Source organism: Taurulus bubalis, assembly GCF_910589615.1.
Source record: "Taurulus bubalis genome assembly, chromosome: 16".
NCBI classification, from domain to species: domain Eukaryota; kingdom Metazoa; phylum Chordata; class Actinopteri; order Perciformes; family Cottidae; genus Taurulus; species Taurulus bubalis.
In genome coordinates this window covers 19102915-19128134 of record NC_136604.1, presented here as the reverse complement: position 1 = coordinate 19128134, position 25220 = coordinate 19102915, and the positions used below count along the sequence as shown (strand labels likewise).

The 25220-nt window shown below is 42.2% G+C and overlaps 1 protein-coding gene across 1 annotated transcript in view; it reads left to right on the top strand.

Annotated features, from left to right (window-relative positions):
• Positions 1 to 2331: 2331 nt before the first annotated feature.
• ctdp1 (CTD (carboxy-terminal domain, RNA polymerase II, polypeptide A) phosphatase, subunit 1) overlaps positions 2332 to 25220 on the top strand; it is a gene marked incomplete at its 3' end in the record, with an annotated part of 55394 nt that continues 32505 nt past the window's right edge. The window contains exons 1-10 of the mRNA XM_079231913.1: positions 2332 to 2387; positions 3077 to 3170; positions 3652 to 3780; positions 4398 to 4548; positions 5668 to 5758; positions 6154 to 6320; positions 10031 to 11080; positions 13727 to 13868; positions 13972 to 14202; positions 16384 to 16531. Coding sequence (XP_079088039.1) covers positions 2347 to 2387; positions 3077 to 3170; positions 3652 to 3780; positions 4398 to 4548; positions 5668 to 5758; positions 6154 to 6320; positions 10031 to 11080; positions 13727 to 13868; positions 13972 to 14202; positions 16384 to 16531 — 2244 coding nt within the window. The 5' untranslated portion in view covers positions 2332 to 2346. The remainder of the gene's footprint in view (positions 2388 to 3076; positions 3171 to 3651; positions 3781 to 4397; positions 4549 to 5667; positions 5759 to 6153; positions 6321 to 10030; positions 11081 to 13726; positions 13869 to 13971; positions 14203 to 16383; positions 16532 to 25220) is intronic.

Sequence of the window (25220 nt, the reverse complement as noted above, 5' to 3'; positions counted from 1 at the left end):
TACTTGATTGGATTTTGTCATTTTAAACAGATCTAGTTGGGATGTATCTTTATTATATAGTATGTTAGTTTCTGTGTGCCTATTAAATAAATAATGTATAATAAAACACCTCTGGCCAATTAGGTCACAAAACCATAACACCGTTACACTGGTGTTTGATTACATTTTGATCTTGTTGGTTCATTTAATATGATTATATTCTATTATTTGTATATATTCTGCATTTGTATGTTTAATAGTGCGTAACTTGTATGTATAAAGGTTGCTTTAGCGAGACAATTTCCCTTTGCGGTATTAATAAAGTAACTATCTATCTATTGCTGTCAGAGGGAACATTTAGCCGGAACCAACCGGAAACGTGGATTGACCTTCAAAATAAAGGCAGAAACATTGTCCACTTACACACACAAAAAGAAACAGATGTGCGGACAATCCAATATCCACAAATACACACTCCAAATAATCAATGAGATACATGTTTGCTTTCTGAAAACATATATATAAACCACACGGCTCTATTTGTTCACATTTGGGGTATTTTATTCTGAAAAACTCGGAAAAACAAACGTGTTTCCCATCTAACTTTGGCTGCATGGTCGACCGGATGCTGTGACGACCCGTGTCGCTGCAGTGTTGCGCTTTCCTGTTTACGGGCGGGAAGAGCGAACATAGCTGACTGGAAGCGGCTGTGTTTAAAACCGACTGCACATTTGTTTTAATTCTTCTCAGCGGTCACGGTTTGCGTTTTTTTTTAATGATACACAGGGCGTCGCGAGCTCTATCGGATACGTTTTAAGTGTGACCGTTGCTGAAAAACTACCGGGGGTATTTGGAGCGTGCAGAACAGATGGAGGATCCTCCTGCAGGTGGTGACGGTGGCGGTGGAGCAGCAGCGGAGGGCCCCGTGGTGCAGGTGGCAGAAATCCGCTGGCCGATAGGGGCTCTCCCTCTCCGGCTCCTCGAGTGGAAAGTCAAACCCGGGTCTCACGTGAACCTGGACTCCGTGCTCGCGCTCTGCGCACCCATACCCCAGGAGAAGGGGGCAGAGACGGCCACTAGGCTGCCTGAGAGGAAGGTGAAATCGGACCGTGCTGGAGTCGTCAAGGAGCTGTGCTGTCAACTTGGCCAGGTCATACCTCCCGGGTGAGTCAGCCGACAGGCAACATGTCAGCTGTAGTTTTGGAGCCGCTTTGCCGTCAATGGACTCCACCTGTGGTGTAGCGTGAGCTAGCTAACGAGCTAATGTTGCTATGCGTGCTAAGTAACGTTAGCTTGTTTGCTAGCCGTGCAGTTGGCCGTAAATCAAGTTGGTCAAAATAAACAAGCAGCCGTTTGGCCGCAACTTTCAAAATAAAATGGTGATATTTTAGATAGTTCGTTTCCGCGCGTTTATAGTCGTCGCAGTTATAGTGGGCGTGACGACCGACTGTATTTAAAACGTCAGCACGCATTAACTGTCAGTCAGATGAAACTTGCAATCGTGCTTAAGGCCAACATGTTTTTTTGCGCTTTTATTTTGAAGGCGTAATCACGTGAAGCGTGTTCTTGCTTAGTTTGCCTTGACGCAGCCGTCCGTCGCGTGCTTAAATGTGTACGAAACGGGTAGTTTGACAGGTAGACTGGCCCGAGGTAACTTCTGCCCCACTGAAGCTGAACCGGCCGTTTTTATGGCTGCTTTCACTTTTACTTGCTCACCTGTTATTTCAGAATACCGGCACATGTACTTTTCAGCAGCTATTCTTTTTTAAATATTCATCTGAGGTAACATTCACACCTCTTGATTCAAAACGTTTGGTTTCACGCTTGTGTTGCCTTCAGGTGCCCCTTGTACACTTCTACACCTGGCTCTGTAAATCCCTGCTGCTTTAATAATATAATAACAGTGTATAATATGTATAGTAATATAAAAACGGTGTTAAAAAGAGCCTGCTTTAAAAAAAAATACTTAAGTCTGCAGCAGTAGAAGGAGAATATTTGCATAATGGAATTAAAAAGTATTTTCTCAGTATAGCAAAAGGTTTTTTTATAAGTAATATTTAAAAAGAGGTGGTGTCTTGATTACAAAGCAAAGCAACTGTGTGCCAATCTCTTCATTGTTGTAAATTCGGGCATGTTTAGTTGACTTGATGTACAACTTGTCCTCTCACCTTTTTAGTTTTGAGGCTGGCGCTAATCTATGAGGTGTCGTGCTAAAACATGCAACATGTAATACACCTGCCAAAAGATGGGACCATTGAATGCACCATTACTGGTTTATGGAAAAGTACGTATTTACACTTAACATTATTTTTCTTTTTTTTCAGAGGTGTCGTCGTCAGAATAGAAGAATGCAGCCATCCAATAGTAATGAAGGGTTTATGTGCAGAATGTGGCCAGGACCTGACGCAGTAAGGAAATCCCATAACACAGCCACTTTCTTTATTATGTTTTGAATACCTAAACAGAAATATCTTTTTAATTTCATGTTCAATGTTCAGATAATATATGTTTTGCTCACACTCTGACCCTCACAATGCACGAAAAACATTTTTTACCAAAAGAATGTCAAATTTAATGCTTACAATTTCACACAGTCACCTGACACCTTTCAACGTCATTACATTTTAAACTGATTCATAATTTATCTTTTTTAAGATGTTACATTCCTGTGCATTAAAACTGATTTAATTTATCTGACCCCAAAGTATTTGCGGTGGATTCTGTATTATTTGATGCCATCAGGTGGCACCAGAGATCAGGCAGAGAGTTGAATACATCGGAGGTGATAAATCAAGTGCTCACACTCTGCACTCTCAGTCAGAAGATGTAAGAATGTACAGCTGTCAGTTAGAATCCAAGACGAGCTGCATTTATTGCTGTTTTTTAATTGATTTAACAAAATAAAGTGCCATAAGGGTGTCCCAGTGAGTAAAAGTGTTGCTTTAAAGACACACGGGAAGTTGTTTTTTACAGTGAACGCCTCAGTCTGCTAAATTGTTTGTCGAAGCCACTATTCTATTCAGTCACTATGTGCAAGGACCTAAAAGATATACAAAACACATGACTCCCACTCTTCTTCTTTTTTCTTCCTTCTCAGGCTGCAGGGCACAAATGGGAACCAACAAACTCCCATCTCCACAGCAACCGTCTCCATGGTGCACAGTGTCCCCGAGCTGATGGTCAGCTCAGAGGTGAGTCATATGACGGAGGTGCACGTATGACCGGGCTAGTAGGGCATATTTACATCACAGCCATGCCATTATGAGATATGTGTCTGCAATGGTATTGGGAGCTCTGTGCCCTCAATCCTTGCAACATTTCCCCAAGAAATGATATATGTAGACTGTTTTTCAGTCTACATATATAATATGATGGGGAATTTCAAGAATGTCACAGTGGAAAATCTTGTTGCAGTATCCAGAACACGCCACTCTCAGCTGAAACAAATGATAACAACATAGTAATGGATGCAAGTCTGTTAAGGTCGAAGGTTGTATCAATGCAAAGTTTAAATTATGCCATTAATGTGTCATCAAACACTTGAAAATATTGTACAATATCAAGGGTGGATGTGTAAGATTGCTCCAAAATCAAGGCTAGTACATCTTCTAAACCCCAACGCTCCAGGACTGGACTTTAATTTAATTCATTATCTTCATTCTCTCCCAAAAGCAAGCAGAACAGCTGGGCAGAGAAGACCAGCAGAGACTCCATAGGAACAAGAAGCTGGTCCTGATGGTGGATCTGGACCAGACGCTGATCCACACCACTGAACAGCACTGCCAGCGTATGTCCAATAAGGTATTATTCAATCACATCACTCTCCTGTGCTGTCCTCACTGTGATGGCGAGGCAAACGCAGTGTCCGTTCTATATTCTCCCAATTTTTTTCCTTTTGTTGATTCTTCTGTCTTCATTGCAGCAAGTTCTTGAGGTCATGTATAAATAATTAATGCTCAGCCTGAGGCGGTGCAGATCTGTCTTGTGATAACAAGTGTGGCCACGCTGTACAGTCAGGAAGAAACCTGACCTAAAGCTGCTTTTTGGAGGTTACTCTTAAAGTTATGGTTCCATTCATTACTTCTCACCAAGTCCTAAAATCTCTCTCATTTCATTCATGTGAACAACTGGGTGCAGCAATGTAAACGCCTTCCAGGAGCGGCGACGTTGTCCTCATATGTGCAGTTACTGGGTTGTTGTTTTTTCTTCATGCAAAACACTTTGGGGCCACGGTCACTCTCCATATATCGTTACATACCAGATCAAGCGGTAACTTCTTGAAACTACTTTGCATTGACAGTTTTTTTCACCCTGTCGACATTGTTTTAACAGAAGTCTGTATTCAAAATCTTCCTCTTTTTTTAAGAGCGGCTGTTGAGGCCTGAATCATCTGTTAACACTCGCGTTATTCCCTTCAGGGTATTTTCCACTTCCAGCTCGGGCGAGGAGAGCCGATGCTCCACACACGACTGCGCCCGCACTGCAAGGCCTTCCTGGAGAAAATTGCCAAACTCTACGAGTTGCACGTCTTCACGTTCGGGAGCCGCCTCTATGCACACACCATTGCTGGTAATGGACTCATTCCTTTACGCTCTACAGAACCTTACATGAATCCACATAGTTTCATTGGTATCTACATGTGTCTGCCAGTTTGGGCTTCTACTTGCACTGCCTGTTGCTGTCCACAAGAGGGAAGTGTCGGCTCATGTTTTGTGTTTCAGCTGATGTTATGCTGGATTCACTGTCGGGCATCTAACATCTCTGTGTCATCTAAGCTGAATCTTTTTCAACCACTTTATGAGCAGTGGTGCTACTTTTTAAAATGCATGTTAGGCCAGTTATTGTTTCGCATTAAAACGTTGACTGATCCTATTCCTCGTCCTTTCTAGTTTTTGCAGCATATGTCTGGTAGCTGACTCATGTTGGTTTTCCTTTCGATGAAAATATATCAATTTCTGATTTAAGTAGTTTGTTTATATCGCGGTCTTTTTGGTATTCATGGTGCCGTCCTCCATCGTACTGTATTTAATTGAAGCAGTCGTGGCCCGGCACTGTTCTACCTCCTTGTGATGAATGTTTAATGCATTGTGAATTGGATTGTACTACTGGTCTTCATGCAGGGATGGGGGAGGGAGGGTCTACATTGTTCAGGGCAGTGCTCCAGTTGTTGACAGCTTCTTTTGCGATGATAGCAAAGACTGCTTCGAATATAGACCTCGTCTGCGGGACGTCACCTGTAGGTCTCTGAAAATCCGCGGTGAAGCTCAAAGTAGATGACTCCGCTCCGACAACACAACCTAACTGGCTCGCAACCTGGTCCACACACACACACACACACACACACACAGTACAGTTGTATAGGTGGGTGCCGAGGCCGAATCAATCTGCGCATTTCTTTAGACGTAGCGATGAAAAGCCTGAGCGTTTTCAATGCTTGCTTCTCTGAAGACACTGGGGAAAAGGTAGTGGCAAGGTTAAGATGGATGGGAAAGCTATTTTCTTTAGAAGAGGATAGTTTTGTTAATGTGTTGTTTTTTTTGTTCCAAGTGTCTTTTGTATCTTTGCAATACAAATGAAATGCTCACTGTGACCTTGGAGAGGAAGTTTATCATTTCAGGTTGAATGGAGCTCACTTTTTCTTCTTCACATCACCATCTAATCGTCCTTTTCTTTCTTCTTTTTTTAAAGGTTTTCTGGATCCCGAAAAGAAGCTTTTCTCTCATCGGATCCTTTCCAGAGACGAATGCATCGACCCGTTCTCCAAGACGGGTAATCTGAGGTACTAAATGAATTGCAGTGTCATCTCTTAAAGCGAAAAGAGACTCTCAAACGTCTGTCTCGTTCGGTATTGATGGGACAGTTGGTGGATGATCCACATTGCTTGTTGGAGGCAGCAAATGTATCCAAATTGTTTCTTCGCTTTCATGGACAATCTGTCTGTACTGTCAGCGATTGTGGACGAGCACAAAGAGGAGAGATCTATTATTCTCTCTCCGCGTCACCGCTGAACGGCCGGCGACGACGTCTCCTTCAAATATACAGAAATTGGACGGATGAATCTTTGATTCCTAGCAGAACACGCTCTCGGTCGCTGCAACATTATGACAGAAATAACAGCGTCGCTGTGTTTATCTGGTTTCAGTTTTGCTGTGTATTTTTTCTCCCTCCCGACAGGAATCTTTTCCCGTGTGGCGACTCCATGGTCTCCATAATCGACGACCGAGAGGACGTGTGGAAGTTTGCCCCAAACCTCATCACTGTGAAGAAATACATCTACTTCCAGGGCACAGGGGACATCAATGCTCCCCCCGGATCACGGGAAGCTCAGATGGCAAAGAAAGGTACAGTAGTGAGGTTTATTTGGTCCGGGACCAAGGGGAGAGAAACAATGACTCCATCCCACTGCCTCTTTGTCTTTTCTTTTTTCTTTTTTTCCCCAAACGAACCCAGAGGAGCGAACATGAAGCTATAAACCGACTGACGGATAAGTTGTTTTGGCGATTGTCATCTTGCATCAACGTGTCAATCTATTGACTGACAGAAGTTTGTGCAGCACTTGAATGCGTCTGATCTCTATATTGATGTTCTTCGGTGTCACACAAAAAAGCGAATGAAGAAATAACTCGTTATGAGCATCATTAATGTTATTAGACCCCTTGGGGGGACAGGACAGTACATAAGCCCCCCCCCCCCCCCTTTTGTGTCAGGGAGCGCAGAGACGTCCATGAGGCGTCTCTACATGCACAAACCTTCTAATGTACTAAATGAACGGACAAAGTGGGCCGATACAAGGACAGCTGTTTTAACTGTCTTCTTGTTCATCAGGGATACACACATGTTGATTTGCATAAATGGCTCCCGTACATGGTCTTGTACATAACAATTATAAACAGATTGCACAATCGCAGATACGTTTATTTGAAGTTTAGCTTTTGCAATCATGTTTAAAAAAATAAATAAATCCCATATCTGCTATCATAAGGTCCTGTGGTGGCTTTGTTTGCTTTCACACGACAAACGCGACCTTTGATAACATGATGCATTTGTTGAGAGATCCTTTCAGGACAAAGTTGCTGGCAGTTTATGCAACACTTGGTAGCTTCCAGTGCTGCGCACATTCCCCTGTGAGAGGCACTTTTAGCTGAAGTTAACCAGCAAGTCGGTCCAGTGGCTTCGCTGATCTTGAAGTTCGTCGTGCCAATGCTGAATGTGACACAGTGCGGGGCATAGTTGGCACCGAATTTCCTGTACTGCGGCTCACTGACACCAAGTGAATTGCAGCAGGAAGACGAATTCAATGCACGCTGTTAAAAAATTCAATGCAATTTATGCAGTTTTAATTAGTGATGCATCGGTGTTTTGTTTATTGCCCCAGTGTTATTTATTTAGATTGTGATGAAAAGTATCCTTATTAAAGCTCGCTACCATGCGAGTAACAATGACACAACTATGTGGTCGACGCATGGGATTTGTGTTTTGTACATGTATGCATGTACAACTTATATCTTATGTAAATGAGGGATCTTAATAATTAACTGTCAATCATTTTCTACACTTAACGTTATCAGCTTAACAGTTAAAAGAAATATTGATAATAAAACAAATTGGCCATCAATCTGAAAAGATCATTTAAAATTAGCATTGGCACTGTCAATATATATGTTCAAATATAGTTGTACACAAATAATGTACAACGTATCGTGAGGTATTTTCTTTAGTACCATCGCCACTGAGAATTGACTATTCAGGCAGGTGATGATTAACCTTCATACTGTTATCATTTATACGGAAAGACTCGCTATATATTAATGAAACGATAACTCTATTCTTGGTCACATCATTCATTATAGTCACTCAGGCCGGAGCCAGACAGTAAATAGTCATCAACACTGCGCCAATGTGCCGTCATCTTAACATGATGAGCCTCCACGCCGCTACCAGCCGACCTCATCATGAATCAAACGCACCTGTCAATAAACAAGTAGAGGGCGTCTTAAAGGGCCCTACTAGCTTCACCTCTGTATGTCCCTCTGCGCTGAACTCGCAGTGTTATTCTCTTCATTATCATCGCAGGAAACAAGCTGCTTGGAGCCAGCCAGTGTGTCTCCTCTGGGACTTCTCTAAGACCCCTTCATTTACACCCACTCTCAGGCTGTTGCATCAATTACTGAGAACTCGTGGTTGTACTTGTCTCGTGTTACAACTGCTGCCAGGCTCGGCTATGACTATTATAATGTTGATGCGTTGAAGAAAAATGGTCATGCGGTTAAACAGCAGCTTCAATTTGCCCAAAGCAGACTTTTGTCCAATACAAACTGCTGGAATACGCTATTTTTTTTTGTTTCTCCTTCAAGCAACTCTCTTGCTGCTTTGCCAGTCAAATAGTTTAAGTAATAATATTCTTGTAATCTGTCACATGAATGACACGTTTGCATAAAGGATTTGACTAAATCAGCAATTCTTTTGTTGACTGATACTGTATTTTATACATTCTGTATATATTGTGTATATATTCTGTATTTCAGTAATTGCAATTGCATTTCTAAAACATATATTTATTTTATTTTATTATTACAAATTAATCCATTAATGGCATGTGAAGTGTGTAAATTATTACAAAATATACATTTTAAAATAATAAATAATTGTTGTCATCAGGAAGTGAAGCATCGTTCAACAACACGTGATTCTAAAACTAGTTTAACCTAAAACTGCCTTATTGAATGTTCTTATTTATTTGGTCTCAGTATTAGACTCTCTTATAACGCGTATTGGCGTTATAAGTTGTGAGCAGATCAAAACTGTAAAGTTAAGAGCCGTTAAAAAAAACAACAACCACTGAGCTGAAACATACTAAAATGTTTTGTAGCGCTGAAGGAACTGCTGAGTCGGGTGTTTATTCTGTGTCCGTTCATCGATGACACATTGTAATGTTATTAAAATATTATAGTGCAGCATAAAGCACACTTAAATACTTGTGTGTACGCCTGCCAGTACAATTTTGACTACTGAGGGGGGCATATTTGGCTTGTGATCATCCTTAATCATCGTCATCATTTCCTGTAGCACCATCAGCCACTCTTCATATTCAGCTGCTGCAAGCGGTATAAGACACACACAAAAGCCTTTGCTTTGTTTTTTAGGTTTTTGTACGAAACACTGTTGAAATGTTTTGCTCACATGATTTGCCGCATTCGTATTCTGGAGGCTGGTGGCCACCGGCCCGCGCTGCTCTCCTCACATTATTCAGCTGCCCTCTCCTGTCCATCCAGCCCTGTGATACGGTGCACTTATTATCACCGATGCAGACTTATTTAAAAATGAGAGGATACTCCATCAAAAACAAATAAACAGTTTTTCAGGTTGGACTGTCTCGGTATCGGTACCCCTGTCATGTGGATTACTCCGGGATGTCGACAGGCTATCACTTGAGAATTTTATTTCACGCTCAAATGGAGTCACTCGCCCTGCAGTGACTCCGTGCACCCAGAGGACTCGACAGCATGAGTCGTCTGCCAAACACGGGCAGCCGGAGCAGCTCAAATCTGGGTTATTACTTGGGTGGAACGCACTCTTGTGAAATGTTGGGAAGGTTATCACTTAAGAGGGATGTAATCACAAGCTCCCAGACCTCCCAGAATGCATCAATGCTAAGTACACGATGGTAAGAGCCTCAACCGTCACTGCTAGTGAGGTTACGTTGTGTCAAATAGTTTGGGAAATCATTTAAAAGATTCTATTGAGGACCTAAATCTAAACGTGGGTCCTACATTTTTCTGTGTTAGGAGTTTTCAAAATCAGGTAAATTGTGTTCCATTTGATGCCGTTTTTGCTCCAGCTAATTGGTGCTCAGTGGCTTATTCTCGTTGCAGTTATTGAGCTTGCTGGTTTAAGAGGACGGGGAGATGTGATTGGCAAGAGGGCGGTGACCGCCACATGTTATGAAGATGCAATAATGAAGTAGCTTGTATCTCCAGCTGTTCATACTGTTACCTATTGGCTGTGATGCAAGTGTCCTTGAATGCCGTGTGATTGCTTTGTCTTGTTCCAGCTGGAGGCCCGTCAAGTCGACCGGCAGAGAGCACAGAACCAGTTGGGAAGTCGAACGCCGACGAGCAAATCAACGGCCCCAAGAAAAGGGCGAAAGACCACGGCCTTTCTGGAAAGGAGGAGTCCACAACCTCTCCGTCTACTCAGGGAGTACCAGCGAATGAACGGACACACCCCACAGGAGTTGTGGAGGATGAATCGGGACAAGGTAAAAAGTCGGAGGCTAAGGCGGAGACTGGGGCGGTGGAGTCTGCATCGGCGGTGGAATCGATGGAAACTCAGGCGGGCGACGGAACGAATGCTAAGGAAGACGATAGCAACAGGACACTGGTGACAAGAGAGGCGCAGGACAGCGCAAACTCCTCGGCACCGAGCCACGGGGCCAATAACTTGGACTTTGATCTTTCTAGTGACAGTGACAATGACTCCATTGCAGCAAAGCCTCCCTCATCAGAGAGTGATGGCGACGCCAAGTCGAGCCAGGCGAAGAAATCTGGGCAGGAAGGAGTCACGCCTGGGGACAGTAAAGGAGAAACCAGCTCCGATGCGGCAGAACCGTCACGGGTTCTCCTCCCGGACCCCGAGCTGGGAAACGGCTGCTCGGACCTGAGGGAGCCAGAAACGGAGTCGCAGAATAGCGAACAATCTGGCGTCACCATGGGGGAGGAGCTGCTGGACCAGAGCATGGAGGAGGAGGAAGAGGAGGAGGAGGAGGACGACGACGAAGTTGATATCGATCAGGACGACCACCTGATCTACCTGGAGGAAGTGCTAGAAAGGATCCACGCCGAGTACTACGTGCGGTACGAGGCCTACCTGAGGAAGGAGGCTCCCGAAACGCCGGACATCCGCAAGATTTCCCCGGAGCTGAAAAGCAAGGCGCTGGACGGCACGACGATAGTGTTCAGCGGCCTGTACCCGACCAACTACCCCATGGAGAGGACCCGCGAGTACTACCACGCCAAAGCAATGGGGGCCAAGATTGGCAAGAATCTGATTTTTAACTCCCAAGATGCCTGTCGGACGACGCATCTCATCGCAGCAAGAGCCGGTACGTAGAAACGTATGTATGCTGTTGAACGAGCATGCAGTAGTAGCACAGTCGATGTCAAATTTAATAATGAATTCATCTTTCTAAACTTTTTATGGCATTATTCTCAAACCTAGATTTTATAAAATGTGTTTTAAAACACAAGTTCCTTTGCTGACCTGTCTGAGTCCTTGTCAAGACTTTGACTGAGCAGAGATAATTGAGATTGAATACACTGTCATCGCAATTAATGTATGTCAGAGGTCAGCCATTCCAGCAGTGATTGGGGTCAAGAAAAGGTCCGTCGTAATCTGTTATTAAGATGAATCATAGGCCTATTTAAAGGTGAAGTCTGGGATTTTAAGAGTATACACTTTTTGCCAAATTCAGCAAATATCTGGTCGGCGAGACATCCGTTCTGTGTTTGTACTCGAATAAATGCATACAATACAAAGCCCCGGCTAGGAACCAAGCGAGATCTATACGCCTTTATCTTTCATTAATTAGTTTTTATTGAGGTATTCAAATGAAGTTCCAATGTCTTTTCATCCAGAAGCAAGTCTCCTTATTTGTGCGCCGACGCAAGTAAGAGGGCAAAAAGTTGTTTGACTGCTGTGAAGATGTTGTTTTTGAAAGGCTTAATGCCAACATGTATGGATTGCTAAAAAACAAATTTTGGAAATGATGTTTGCTGGTGAATGGAGCTTTAAATAATTAAGCTTATAATTGATTTAACGCAGAGTGGCTTGAGACTGCTGCTTCTCTGTAATTAGACCCACTTGATTGACAGAAACACAGTTCTCTGCATTCTGACATTGGAGTACCACTTGAAGGCTGTTTGTGTTTCCCTCCCCCAAAAAATGTAATCTTATGGAGGCTAGTTTTGCATTCTGAGCCCAAAATTATATGCAGAAGCTTAAAGTGATGTTCTGACATGATGGCCAAACCCAATCATTGCAAAAGGTCCTGTTTTCCTGTTTTAATACGATTCTTTTTTTTAAGCACTTTATGAGTTACAATCAATACCCGTGACGATGAAAATGCCAAAGCAGCTTCTCCCTTGCGCAGAATAAAAGCTATTGTATCTGAAGAGCCCCAGAAGCAGATTCACGCCTGTATTGCTACAAAATTCAGTTTTCCCTTCTGCAAAAACAAGCACATGAGGTGGCACCGTTGCCGTGGGAGCCGGCTCTCCGCCGCGAGCAGCACTTGGCAATCACTCGTCTTGTACATCAGAAGGAGAGCAAAAAAAATCAGCCAAAGATGGAACCGGGGCAACATGAGCAGGAGGTCAGTTAATCTGGAACGAGCTGCTGGAAAAAGGAACATAGTGTTGTCAGAGCAGGTTTACATGCTCTCTTCACTATTATCTCGCTATTAAGGTGTTCATGCAATTAGTTGTTACAGATGTGAGACGCCTTTTTTAAAAGCAGCTGCCTTGAATTTTTTTATTCAGTTTATTGGTGGACAATATGGCCCTAAAATTAGCTCATATTCCAGGGTATTTCTGTAATACTGATATTCTCGATATGACGACAAAATTACTGAATGAATGAATGAATATATACTTTATTAATCCCCAAGGGGAAATTTCGTGTCAAGTAGCAGCCATTTACACAGAACATAAGATAAGATATAAAAACAACAGGGATGATATATATATATATATATATACATATATATATATATATATATAAATAATACTAAAATGAAAATAAAGATAACAATAAAATAGCTGGATGAAATATTAATTTAGGAATTAAATTAACTTAAACAGTAGAAGTGCAAGTATGTATGTGCATATTAAGTGTGTGAGGTGTACTGAAAATATTGTATTAACTTTAAGAGCATTCAACTGCAACATTAAAAAGTGTTATAGTTTTACGTCGGCATAAATGTTTTCAGTTCTCCTTTTTAAATAATCAGTAAAAATTCACAAATATTATCCCTCAGTTCTTTGTTTTGTAAACAATGAGTGAGATTCTGATTGTTAAAAATATATATAAATGGAACAGAAACATAAAATCAAAGTGCACAGTTACCAAATACAAACAATAAATATATTTCTTTCTTAACCTCCATAATGTTTCTTGCCACAACGCCTCTGAGCTTTCAAAGGGAGAACAAGCAACCAGCGACTTGCTGAAGTCCTTTTGGAGGGAGCTGTTGTGAAGGACACAACAACATGTACATGCAACATGCTGCTATCTTCATCCAGTTAATGTTGTGACTGCACAATACGATACTGTCAATAGAGATTGGCGGGTCCATTTGTTTTCTTCTACCGGCCAGGTTAGCCGGTATGACAAAAGGTTAATTTTGGGCCGTGTGCGTAATCGTGTAAAACAGCTTTTGTGCTCAAGGATTCAATTTGGTGTCTTTGTGTCGAAACATCAATACGACTTATTTAAGAAGAAGCGCTGCTCTCTGCGGATTTAACCAACCAAAACACTAAGAAAACTATTAGGTTGTCTGAAAGTGAAAAGAAAGCGAAAGAGACATTTTCCTTGTTATCTTTCTAAAAATATTGACCAGGCAATTATTTTCTCCTTCAGAAAAGAACGTCTGATCATTGATCATAGATAACCCACATCGTATTGTGTGTGCTAATTGATTTGTAAGGTCCAAACCGGTTCACATTTTTCTTCTTTCCCTCCTGTCGCCCAGGCACCGAGAAGGTCCGTCAGGCACAAGGCTGCAAGCACCTCCACGTCGTCAACCCCGACTGGCTGTGGAGCTGTCTGGAGCGCTGGGAGAGGGTGGAGGAGCAGCTGTACCCGCTGAAGGAGGACTGCTCCAAGATGCCCCGGTAAAGGAGTTCAAATGAGCCACCTGGAGAATACTTCAAATATTGCTCTCAACATATAATAGATGGTTTTGAATCTGAGATTCCTTTTTCTTGTCTGTTCAAGGAGCAACAGTCCAGCAGCATTCCCTGACATGCAGGGTTCCCTGCAGACGCATGTCTTCCAGCCAGCTCCCATCCACCACAGACCTCCGCCTCCGGCCCCTGAGGTCCGAACCTACGACCCCGTCACGGGGAAGCTGATCCGCAGGGGCCCCCAGGCGCCACGGCCGCCGTCCTACCTCCAGGCTCCGGGGTCCTTGATGCTCTCTGATCACGGAGAGCAGTCTTGTCTCAGGTAAGAAACATAGTTGGAGCCGTGCAATATAAAGATAAAATACTGATATGAGGCTTCCTCTCCAGCAGGCAAACGGCAGGAATTTTATATATTTGCTCATGTTTCTCTTTTATGCTCACGTTAAGTGTGAGGGGACACCTGTGCTTTGAACTGATGATGCTTTGGGACTCACACAGGTCTTTTCTTACTACTCGCGTGATAACGTTTTGACTTTTAAATCTTGGAAAAAGTATGGAATGTGAAAATATTCCAAGCTGTGAATGTTTTTGGGGGGAAAGTCACGGTGAAGAGCCACAGCAGAAAGGCGTGGTGACGCAGGCTTGTTCAGAAAACAGGCTGCACCAGAGATCGTTTTAACCGAATCAAGCAGGTGGAACGTGAAAGCACAAAGTCTTGACTTTTAAGCCATTGCATGGGGTCAAGCATCCAACACTTACCCAGAATGCAAATTGGAAGCATTTTCAGTCGGACACTCCCGGGCCATGTAAATGCTCATGTCTTTCAAACTTTCGCTGGTAGACTTCAAGCCCAAGCTGAGATGACCCGGATGACATAACCGACATTACACAACGGTTTTCACAGGCAGAGTAGTACTGCAGAGTAGTACTGCAGAGTAGTACTGCAGAGTAGTACTGCAGAGTAGTACTGCAGAGTAGCGTTGTCACGATACCTTGAAAAGTATCAATGTTTGATACCACTGGAGAAAGTTGACACAACATTGAGGGCATACAATTTTAGATCCTTATTAAAAGATAAATAGCAAAGTGTGTTTGTCAACTCGCCATCAGAGAGAAGAGAGAACAGAAAAATGAATATTGTAACTGCACTCTGGCTGCACTGTGTCCGACTAACAGTATATTATAGTAGTTAATGATCACAGGCCATTGTTTTATTTATTTATTTATTTATTTAGTAATTAATGTAACATGCTATAGTGCTGATGGCATGTAAACTAGTGCTCAAGTTAGAAAGAAGAGTGTCATACTGTGAAACCGTGATATTTTCTGAGCTTGTTATTGTACTGTGAACGTCTCGTACCATTACAACCATGTTCATTTTTGACAGCACTACTGTAAAATGATGATTGATCGTATAAATGGTGCAACCATAAAATCCCTTGTGGGTAGTAGCTCAGAACTATAGCGAGTAAAAAATAAATAAATAATAATAATTTAAAAGTGAGTTATGCTATTGATGGTTCTCTTATGTATTGACTGCAGAACGGCTTCTAATGGATCTTAAATGTATCGATTTGTCCTCTGGGCCTCATTTCCATGCCTCCCTTCGATGTGAACGAAAACAGTATTTGGCGCGGCGCTCCTCTACTTTAAGAAGTACCCTCCGTGGAGATGAGACAGCAGCGTCTTCTACTGAGGCACAATAACAACCCTCCCTCTGGGCTTTTATTGTCGGGGTGGTTTATAGCAGGGAGTGTGTAGCGTAGCTCCCAAACGATCCTCCGAACTTGTGTTATATTCTTATTTGCATCTGTACTTTGAGTCGTAAATAACATCACAATAAAACAGGGGTCACTTTATACTCGACAGCCGTGTGAAATACTGATCTTAAAAAATGTTTTTACTCAGCCACAATATATTTGATTTTTCCAGTCATGACCTCGTTTAACTTTCACCAACCGTCTGACGAGAATGATGTGGCAGCTGCATGAGAGGCCTCACAGTTCCTCAGAGTCACCTCTGTGATCTTCCACTTCGTTTTGTCATTCATCTGTCAGTCACAAACACGAGGGAAAAGTGTTTTCCTCTCTATGTGTGTCTGTTTTGTCTTCGGTGACTGTTTTTTTCTTCCAGAGGATTAAAAGCTAAACTAGCCATCTTTTGTTCTTCTCTTTTACGTCCAATCACGGTCATTTGAGCATGTCTATGATTAAACTAATTAATAATCGCACGCATAAAATGAAACTGGCCCACATAATTCATGGATTAGAGACACGGCAGAGTTTTCAGCAAGTTGCATAAAATTGGATTTAATCATCAAAGAAGATGTGTTCAATTAAGCGCTGCCAGGAGGAAACATGGAACCGTTCTCTCCCGCACTTGCATATGATTTGCATCTAATGGGCCCTCGCTTCAGAGGGAGAGCCTTCGCGTATGCAATTTGTCTTTCTGTTAGTCCATTTATTTAGCTGCACTTAAATGCTCATCTGTCACGTTTCCACAGGGAAACTTCGAAGCAAGACGACGCGGCGGGGTCCAGCCAAGACGACGAGCAGCCGGGACCGTCCCGCCGGCAACGACAGCCGAGCATGTCGGAAACGATGCCCCTGTACACGCTTTGCAAGGCGGATCTGGAGAGCATGGACAAAGAGGTACGTCGTCCTGCTGCTGTTGTTCGTCCAGGAAGAGAAGGAGCAGGGAGGATGCTCGCGACCCCGTTACATGTACAACATGATTATGTCTTCATACTGTTGCGCTTATTGTTGTGCACCAATCGGTAAATCAGATTCCTTGTCATACGTGACACAGATCACCTGCTGGTCTGTAAGAACATCAGTGAAAGACACGCATATATATATGGTTTCCAAGGCAATCAAACACTCTTGTCTCAGCAGTGACTCTGTGTTTTTTTTTTTCTCGGGTTAAATTTCCATTGCAACCTCACAGCGGGGGTATAATTGCATCCTCCTGCAATATTATTGCCTGGCGTTGGAGGGCCACACGGTGCCAGCCACCGCAATCACACGGGCTTTGTCGATGTTGCCACGAGCGGCTCGATTGTCGGACGACTCGCTGTGTTTCGCTTTGTGTCGATTCAAACCTCCTGCGCGAAAGGTGTCCCCTTTCACGCCGACTAAGCTTCAGCTGATGCGAGCCTTCTGGTCGGCTCTGTTTTGTGTATCATTTTATGGCGATGTTTTGACTGCCTGTGTCTCCAGTCTTGTCATCTATTTGTACTCATGTGTCTTTTAATGTTGCGTCTTCCAGAGACTGCCACCTCCTCCGATATTCAAATCCTTATATCCGTCTACGCCAGGGGTCGGGAACCTTTTTGACCGGGAGAGCCATAAAGGCCAAATATTTCTAAATATATTTCATTGAGAGCCATATAGTATTTTTAACGTATAATAAATTAAATATGTCTTACTTTTAATGCGACTTCTGGTGCTGCATGGTTTTGCTGATGTCCTTGTAGTCTGGTTCATACGTGGTGAGGTTGAGCACTTTGCGGGTGCTTTGAGATGACAGCAAATGCATCAATATGTATACAAGGTTGATATTTATTCAATATCCTTCATAATGGCTGGACTTTGGGAACATTTTAATGATGGTGTTTTACCAGTCAGTTTAGTTGAACTGAAAGGATCTTTGTTGAACTTCAATAAGGGGAGGTTATGACTGGTTCACTGGCTATGACTGATAATGATATATATAAAAAATAAAAGTATCAAAGGTGTTTAGTCATTTCTCAGCAGGTACAACATTTAAAGAAAAATGCTAATGCAGTGCTTAACAATAATTATAGGCCTATTAAATTGACATGGTGTCATTTTTCCTAAAGGTAGCCTATATAAACAATTTAATAACTTCATATTCTTCATATTTAAATATGTCTGAAAGTTTCATCCTACCTGTGTCAGTTTGGACTATTTCATCTAGCCACTCATGTTTGAACGTTAGGCAGACCTTTTTCTGGGGCGCCTGCTCTGCCTTTCTTTTCGCCATGGTGGCCTATAGCTGCTGGAGCAAGGCCCGCCAAGAGGAGCCTCAACAGCGCCGGCCCGAGCTCATGTGGCGCTCTGGGCGAGCTTCACTCCTGGCGCCCGGAGGAGGACAGCGGGGGGTGGGGGGTGCTAACGGAGGCAGAGCGCTAGCAGAGGCACAGAGAGCGCATGTCGAGAAACGGGACGCTGATTGGCCAAGAAGACTCGACACGTCAAAGATCTTATTATTGTGAAGATGGCTCACTCCTATCTCAGAAACACTGGCGCAAAAATGATTTTTAACTCCTGAAAAAAAATCGTATGTGCGCCGTCTGAAAAATCTATTGCGCGGCCACTTCGACTGGCCGCAGTTTAGAGGGAACACTGCCCGTGACCCGTGAAATTTAGTTTACAAAACTAGTATTTTAAAATCAGTTCCAAACTGATTTTTTTTTTCAACTCAAAATTGTCTGGGAGCCATATCCCGTCACCGGAAGAGCCATATATGGCTCGCTAGCAATAGGTTCCCGACCGCTGGTCTACGCTCTGCATTCCGTGTAATTATTTTCTTGCGAAGGCAGGTGAAGTGATTACTAATGTCTGAGTGCTCTGAACCTCCCGCTTGGATAATACTCTTTGATGGAGTCTGGGTTCTGCTAATGCATGCGCGGGGGAAAAATGTGCAAAGTGGATCCTTGAGATCTGTCAAGGGCCACTCAGCGGGTGATTATTCTGAAGAAAGAGCTTTATGGCTCGTTCACATGGGACATGACATGTGACAAGCCGTGTTTTGTAGTGAAGTCACGTGTTGGTCGGTGGTATTTTTTTTAAATTTTTTTTTTATCTCCTTTTCATATTATGGGATGTGTCATCGAAGAGCCGCGTTTGTTGCCACACGAGTACTTTTAGTTTTCCCTTAAAATGACTTTCAAAAGGTAACCGTATGAATCTGATTGACTTTATATGAAAGCCATCTTAAAGCTGCACAAATTGATATTGACAATGGATGAAATAACTGTAAAATGGGGATTCACCAATATCTGATATCAGAGCCGATAATATATATAAATAGCAATGTATGTATAGGCTTAACTTTAAAAAAGTTTGAAGTTGCTGGTTTAGTTTAAGTAGTCTTTCCTCTCCTTAAACCTTGAGATGGAACACAGGTTACAGATTCTGCAAAGAAACGGTACTTGAAGCAAAATTTAATTGAATAATCAGGACAGTCAGTGTGATTGGTCACGCTTTAAATGACTAACCGAGAAGCAAAGCAGCCTGCCGGGTTATTAACTCAGTTGACTTCTGAAGTTAAGTCACTTATTAGCTGCAGGCCACGGCTTAGCCTGAGAACGGCTGAGCATGGCTTTTTCTGGAAATAGACTTTCTTCTTTTCTTTTTCCCACACGTATATGTTGGAAGGAGATGCATAGCTCTATCCAATATGACTTAGAATATTGCCAAAGCGAAGAGCTGTTTATTTCTCTTTTTTATTTTATATCCACATCTCTTTTGATTAAGCATAACTGTTGACTTATAGATGAGGGAAAGATATTTGTCCAGGCTTATTATCTTATATTGTTTTTTTTTTGCTCTTGGAATGACTAAAGAAAGTCCCCACCCTCTGAGTGTGCAACGTCTCTAGCTCTCTACCTGCCGATTTCAACACTGATTTGTGGAAATATCGTCTCCGGACCGATGGCACAGCGTTGGTCTCAAACCCTACAAGCATCGTTTTGGTACCGAAGTATCGGTTCTCGTGACATCCCTAATGCCTCGTTTCAGTCAATTGCTCACTATAAGAAAATCTACATTATATTCGATACAAAAGAAGTCATGGTATCGGAGCTCTACCTTGTGAGGCGCTACTGAGAGTTATGGGCGGGGCTTAAGTGTCTTAAGAGATGACCATTTGTGCCAAACAACAAAGAAGTTGGAAAGAAGCTGCAGCAGTTATATCAGAACTGGAACATTTGTATTTGTTGAAAGAAGAGCAAAGAACAGCGCTGCCTTTTCTCGATGGAAGGGATGTTTTCGCTCTTCTGGTTCATCGAATCTCCTGCAAAGTATTTTTTTTTTTTTTCAGACTACGTGCCCTTTTTCTAAACCGTTTGCAGGGACATCTTCTCAGATGGTTTTGTGTAATAAACCATCTGACCGGTCAGGTCAACGTAACTCGGTGATCCTCCCTTTCTCAAGGTCAGATAAAACCTTCAACCTGGAGGTAATGGTTCCCTGTGCAGCTCCATTTGTCCGTCATACACAGCAGCTAAAGGCAAAAGTGGTGCGTGTTTCCAAAGATCACGTCTGTGTTTGTGCCTATTAGACATGACGACTGCAGCAGGAAACAAGCTGGAAATTGTTTTTCTATTATTAATCTGGCAATGGTACACTGTCAGCGGTCGGTTCAGGCTTGTTGGTTGGCTGCGTTTTGAGCTGAGGTGGTTGGAACGAAAACGTCTCTCTCTGTTTCCTTTATTTGATAACATGAATCAGCCCCACGCAAATGGTATCAACATGTTATCAATATGTTGTCGAAAAAGGATGTTTTTGAGTCATTGTTGACTACATGGATGAATTAAATGTGTTTGGGTGTTTTTCAGCAGAAGTTTATGGATTATCTATTTTTCCCCACTTATGATATGTGTTGTTTTACGACCAAATTATGAAGGTCTCCTAACCATATATGGTTTCGCCTTTTATAAAGAGGTTGAGAATTAATGGCACTAATGTGGTCATTTCTCTACTGAATGGGACGGCTGTGGCTCCAGGGGTAGATCGGGCCTTTATTCAAAAGGTTGGCGGTTTGATCCCCGGCTCCTCCTGTCCGCATGTCAAAGTGTCCTTAAGTGAGACGCTAAACCCCAAGTGGATCAGACCACTGCTCCTAAATGCTTAGGATGGGTTAAATGTCCACATTAAAATAAATGTCCACGCTGCCATGAGAATCCACAATAGCTTTGAGCAAAACACAAAGTGCTTCTGCATGTGGCCTTTGTGGTTCCAAGATGAGATGTAAAAAAATACTATTTTTATATATAATTAGGTTGGGTTAAATACAGAGGTTAGATTTTATTTATGTGACAATTGAAATATTGTTACATATACCAAAATATTCTTTTTTTTTACATCTCATCTTGGAACCACAAAGGCCACATGCAGCAGCACTTTGTGTTTTGTTCAAAACTATTGTGGATTCTCATGGCAGCGTGGACATTAATTTTAATTTTAATTAAAGGCCAACCTCATGTTAATTTAGTACGATGATGGTTGAAGATGGAGTTGGTTAATGAGGTGTTCATCGCTCACAACGGCCATTGTGTCCCAAACACCAGCAGCACGCGCTGTTAATGTGACATTTAGAGCATAACGCGTGTGAAGATTTGATCATGTTTTGTCCCATCTGTTTGTGTTTGTTCCAAAAAAGACCCTGATATTGGTTCAGTCAAAGCTCATTGTTGTTTTTTCATTACTATTATTTTCAAGGCTTAAAAATGAAAATGTCATGTGCTTATTTTAAATGTTAAATATGTGTGGCCCGGAAAGTGAAACCCAATCTTAACACTGGTACTGACAAATTCCAAACCAGAAACTAATACATTTTTTACTTTATATTGTCTATTTCGGACAGTTAGCTTACCAGGCGCATTCTCTGTTTTCTTCTTACATATTACATTACATTTCATTTAGCTGACGCTTTTATCCAAAGCAACTTACATTTTTGCTCTATACACCGCAGACACAGCAACATGGACTAGTGCATATGACCAAAGCATATCTTCTGACAACACATGAAACACCTTAGCTAATAATTAACTGGATTTTAAAAATATGGTTTAACCCAGATTAAAAAGGCAGCATTATGGTTGTCATAAATTGACGCATGATCATGGACAGGCGATCAAATAAAACGTACCACTTGAACAAACATCGATAAGAAATGATCACACCGATCGTGTAATAGTGATGCACATATTGCATATATATCACTGTATGGCAAACATCTACCGTTGTCACTGGATTTATTGAATTAACACACATATTTTTGGGCTGACGGTACCCTTTTACAGGGACACGCCCTACCTGCATATTTCCAGTGTATAAATAAATAAAGATAAGTGACTAGGCCTTTAGGGGCCTGTTATAGAGTGAACTTTGTGAGATATTCAGGGTTCATAAATTTGTAATTTTGGACGCTTACCACCATCAAGACTCATAAAGTTTGGTCGTAATTTAAGGGGAAAGACTATTTACTTCTTGTATAAGCATAACTAAATCCTTCTCCAACACCCTTTGTACTGTATAAAATGTAAAGAAATTGACTCCAAGGAAGGGTCCTTTGTAGATGCACTGTATTTCAAATGTCACCCTCCTCAGACTGCCTCGCCTAAAGGGCAGTCTGTGATGTTTCAAACACTCTAGGTCTTCAGGGCAAAGGGAAAGATCCTGTCCTAATTGGCTGCAACAAAGTGCACATCTGAGTCGGGCAGACGGCCTTACATTTAAATGTCACCAGTGGTTACATGCTGGTATGTGTCAGTTTACCTGGAGCAACATGCGCATGAGTTGGCCGGAAAAGAATCACGACCGTGTACCAACCGGGGGACCTTTCCATGAAGTTGCTGTTCCCTTGTTGGCTGAGTGACGCCCGCGACTCGCTGCATGCACTTCTATCGGTCATTCGTTGGATGTTATTTGGCAGGAAAGGTTGCTCTGTGTAGTAGTCTTTTCATTTAAGATCAATTAGAATGAACTTACTATTCAAATGCACCTGAACGCAACCCATGTTGCCTCAAACTATAAAGCTGTCCATTCTCTGCACAGAGCATTACCGTTATCCACAAATTATCCATCCATGATGTTGAATCCAAAATGCTTCTGCATATTACTACTTAATTTGTATGTTTTTTTTCCCTTCTCTATAATATGACACCACACACGCTACAGTATCTAGTTTTCTCCGTTAAGTGTTAGAACAATAGCTTAGTTTACTGACATGGCATACCATGAGTAAAACTGGCGTTTTCAATACTTAACCATGCCTACTTTCTACTTAATCTTACCTCAGCTATACAGAAGTTGCAATGCACAGAAAACTTCTTTGCTGTGCCTCGTCTTCAGGAAGACGTTGCGACTCAACAGCTGACGCCGCTAGACTGTGGTGATTAAAGCCAGTTGGTTTAGCAACCCTTGCAGGAAAAACTGCCCAGTGAAGCTTTTAATGACAATTTTGGTTATTTTAGAAGTTAACCATGTGAGATTAACGGCTATTGCTCTTTTTTCCACTACAAAACTGCTCTTCAGATACTTCAGAGCTTGACCTCACTTGATCTATACCCTTGATTTAAAGATAACATTGTCTTGTGGGTGTATTGCGTTAAGGGCTTCTTCATTGATGGCTTTCTCCCTCTCTGCTTGCATTTAACACAAGCACCAAGGGACATGTAGACAAAAAAAAACTGGAAATTTATAATGAATGGTATTTAAAATGGCTCATAAATATAATATAAGCAAACTCTAAAATGAGATAATGGGAAAACTAGACCGCCAAACAACGAATGATTATACTGTATTGATTTATGTGACTAATGTTGGTTGTCATTCCCATGAGACCTTCGCCTAGTCTTGTGATGTTTGCATATTGATTACTCTACTAATCTGGCATTGTGTGTCTAAGTCGGTGTTAACAAAACCTGTCAACTCCAATATTCACTCCTTTTGGCTGTGTTTTGGTCTCCACCAACTGAAAATAAAACTGAAACGTTATGAGGCCGTAAAACAAAGGCATAAACACAACTGCAGAGTCCAGAATTAAGCTCACTGCATGGCTCAACCACATATAGTCACACGGGGTTGTCTGCTCGGCCTTGATTGGTAGTGTAAGCGTTATCATAACTCCTTTAATTAACTATCTGCCGTAATCATTTCCAGAAATAGCCTCTTTTTTTTTTCCTATTTAACGATTGCACTGCATTTTTGCTCATTGAAAAAACAACCTTTCATCACACCAAAACTAAAGAGTTCTGAAGAAAGAGATAACGGAACCTTTTCACAACAGAAATTGTAACTTGTTATAGTTACATTGAAACCAATTTGAGGTAACGATGGTTCAATTCTGTTAATTGTCCCATTGAGCCAAGCCGGGAATATGAATTTCCTTTGGCTCTCTCCGTTATTTCCGTTGGCATGCCCAGCCTGTCCATCAATAAGTCAGTATGTAACATATGTAAATAACTAAGAATATTTTTTAAAATGTTTTCCAAAGCATCTCACGCACTATTTCAGTTTTTCAACATGCATTTTAGGAGTTAAAACACAAGTCACTCTGCTTTTGAAGCCTAGTGTGATTGTGAAATTGGCTGAATTCACATTATAACTGCCTTCATATCTGTAGAACAGTGGATTAATTGAAACCTTTCAACTGCTCTGTCCCTCAAAATTAAATTATATCCGGATGCTACACGAGCAAATGAGTTGTGAATGATTTTCATACAGAGTAAGGTGAAGATTTAGACACGGGTCGGTGCTCGTGTCACAGCATTGGGGCCCTCGGAGACATGGCTCATAAAGCCTGGGATCAGAGGAGATCTAGCTCAGTCATCAGTCACAGTGATATCAGCTCTGCCTCCGCCTTCAGGTATTGATCTCCCACATCCAAGGTTAGATATGTATTCCTTTTGAAATTACTGGGGAGGACAAGCTTCTGCATGAGTCTGCAGAATATTTACCACATTATTAAGATGGATATCTTAGCAGGTCTACTTATTTTTTCGCCTGGCCGAACGGTGTCCCAGGACAGTGTTTTAGCCTCTCATGTGCCGCTGGAACTGTGAGGCTCCTCCTCAGCTGCCACGTCCTGGTATGAGTGCTGCTTGCCATCGAGTCCTTTCACAGGCAGCATCCGCCGTACGCCCAAGCTCCGATAAGAAGGCTATGAAATTTATAGAAATGCTAGGGCGATAAATGCATTTGTTTGTCATGCTGTCCATGGAGATTAGCATCGTTTTGTGTAGGCCTTGCAGATAAGTAGGATGTGATGTGACAGTGTCATGTCATTTGCACCGTTCTGTGCCTGATAGGATGATGTCAGATGATTGTTTCCCACCAGAACACTTTTAACAGTGGGAGTCGACGGCGCTGAAAGACATCCCACTTTCTTAAAGGCAAGGGCCACATTTTCAGATTGCTTGTTTTGCCCAACCAGCATTTTGACACCTAAAGAAATTCGGAGTTAATATCATATTTGACAACCAGAAAATGGTCACACATGATAAGCTGGATTTAATTCATATTTTGGGCATTTTTGCTAATGAACAGCACCCAGAATAGAACAGGAAAGGTGAAGTCGTGTGTGTGTGTG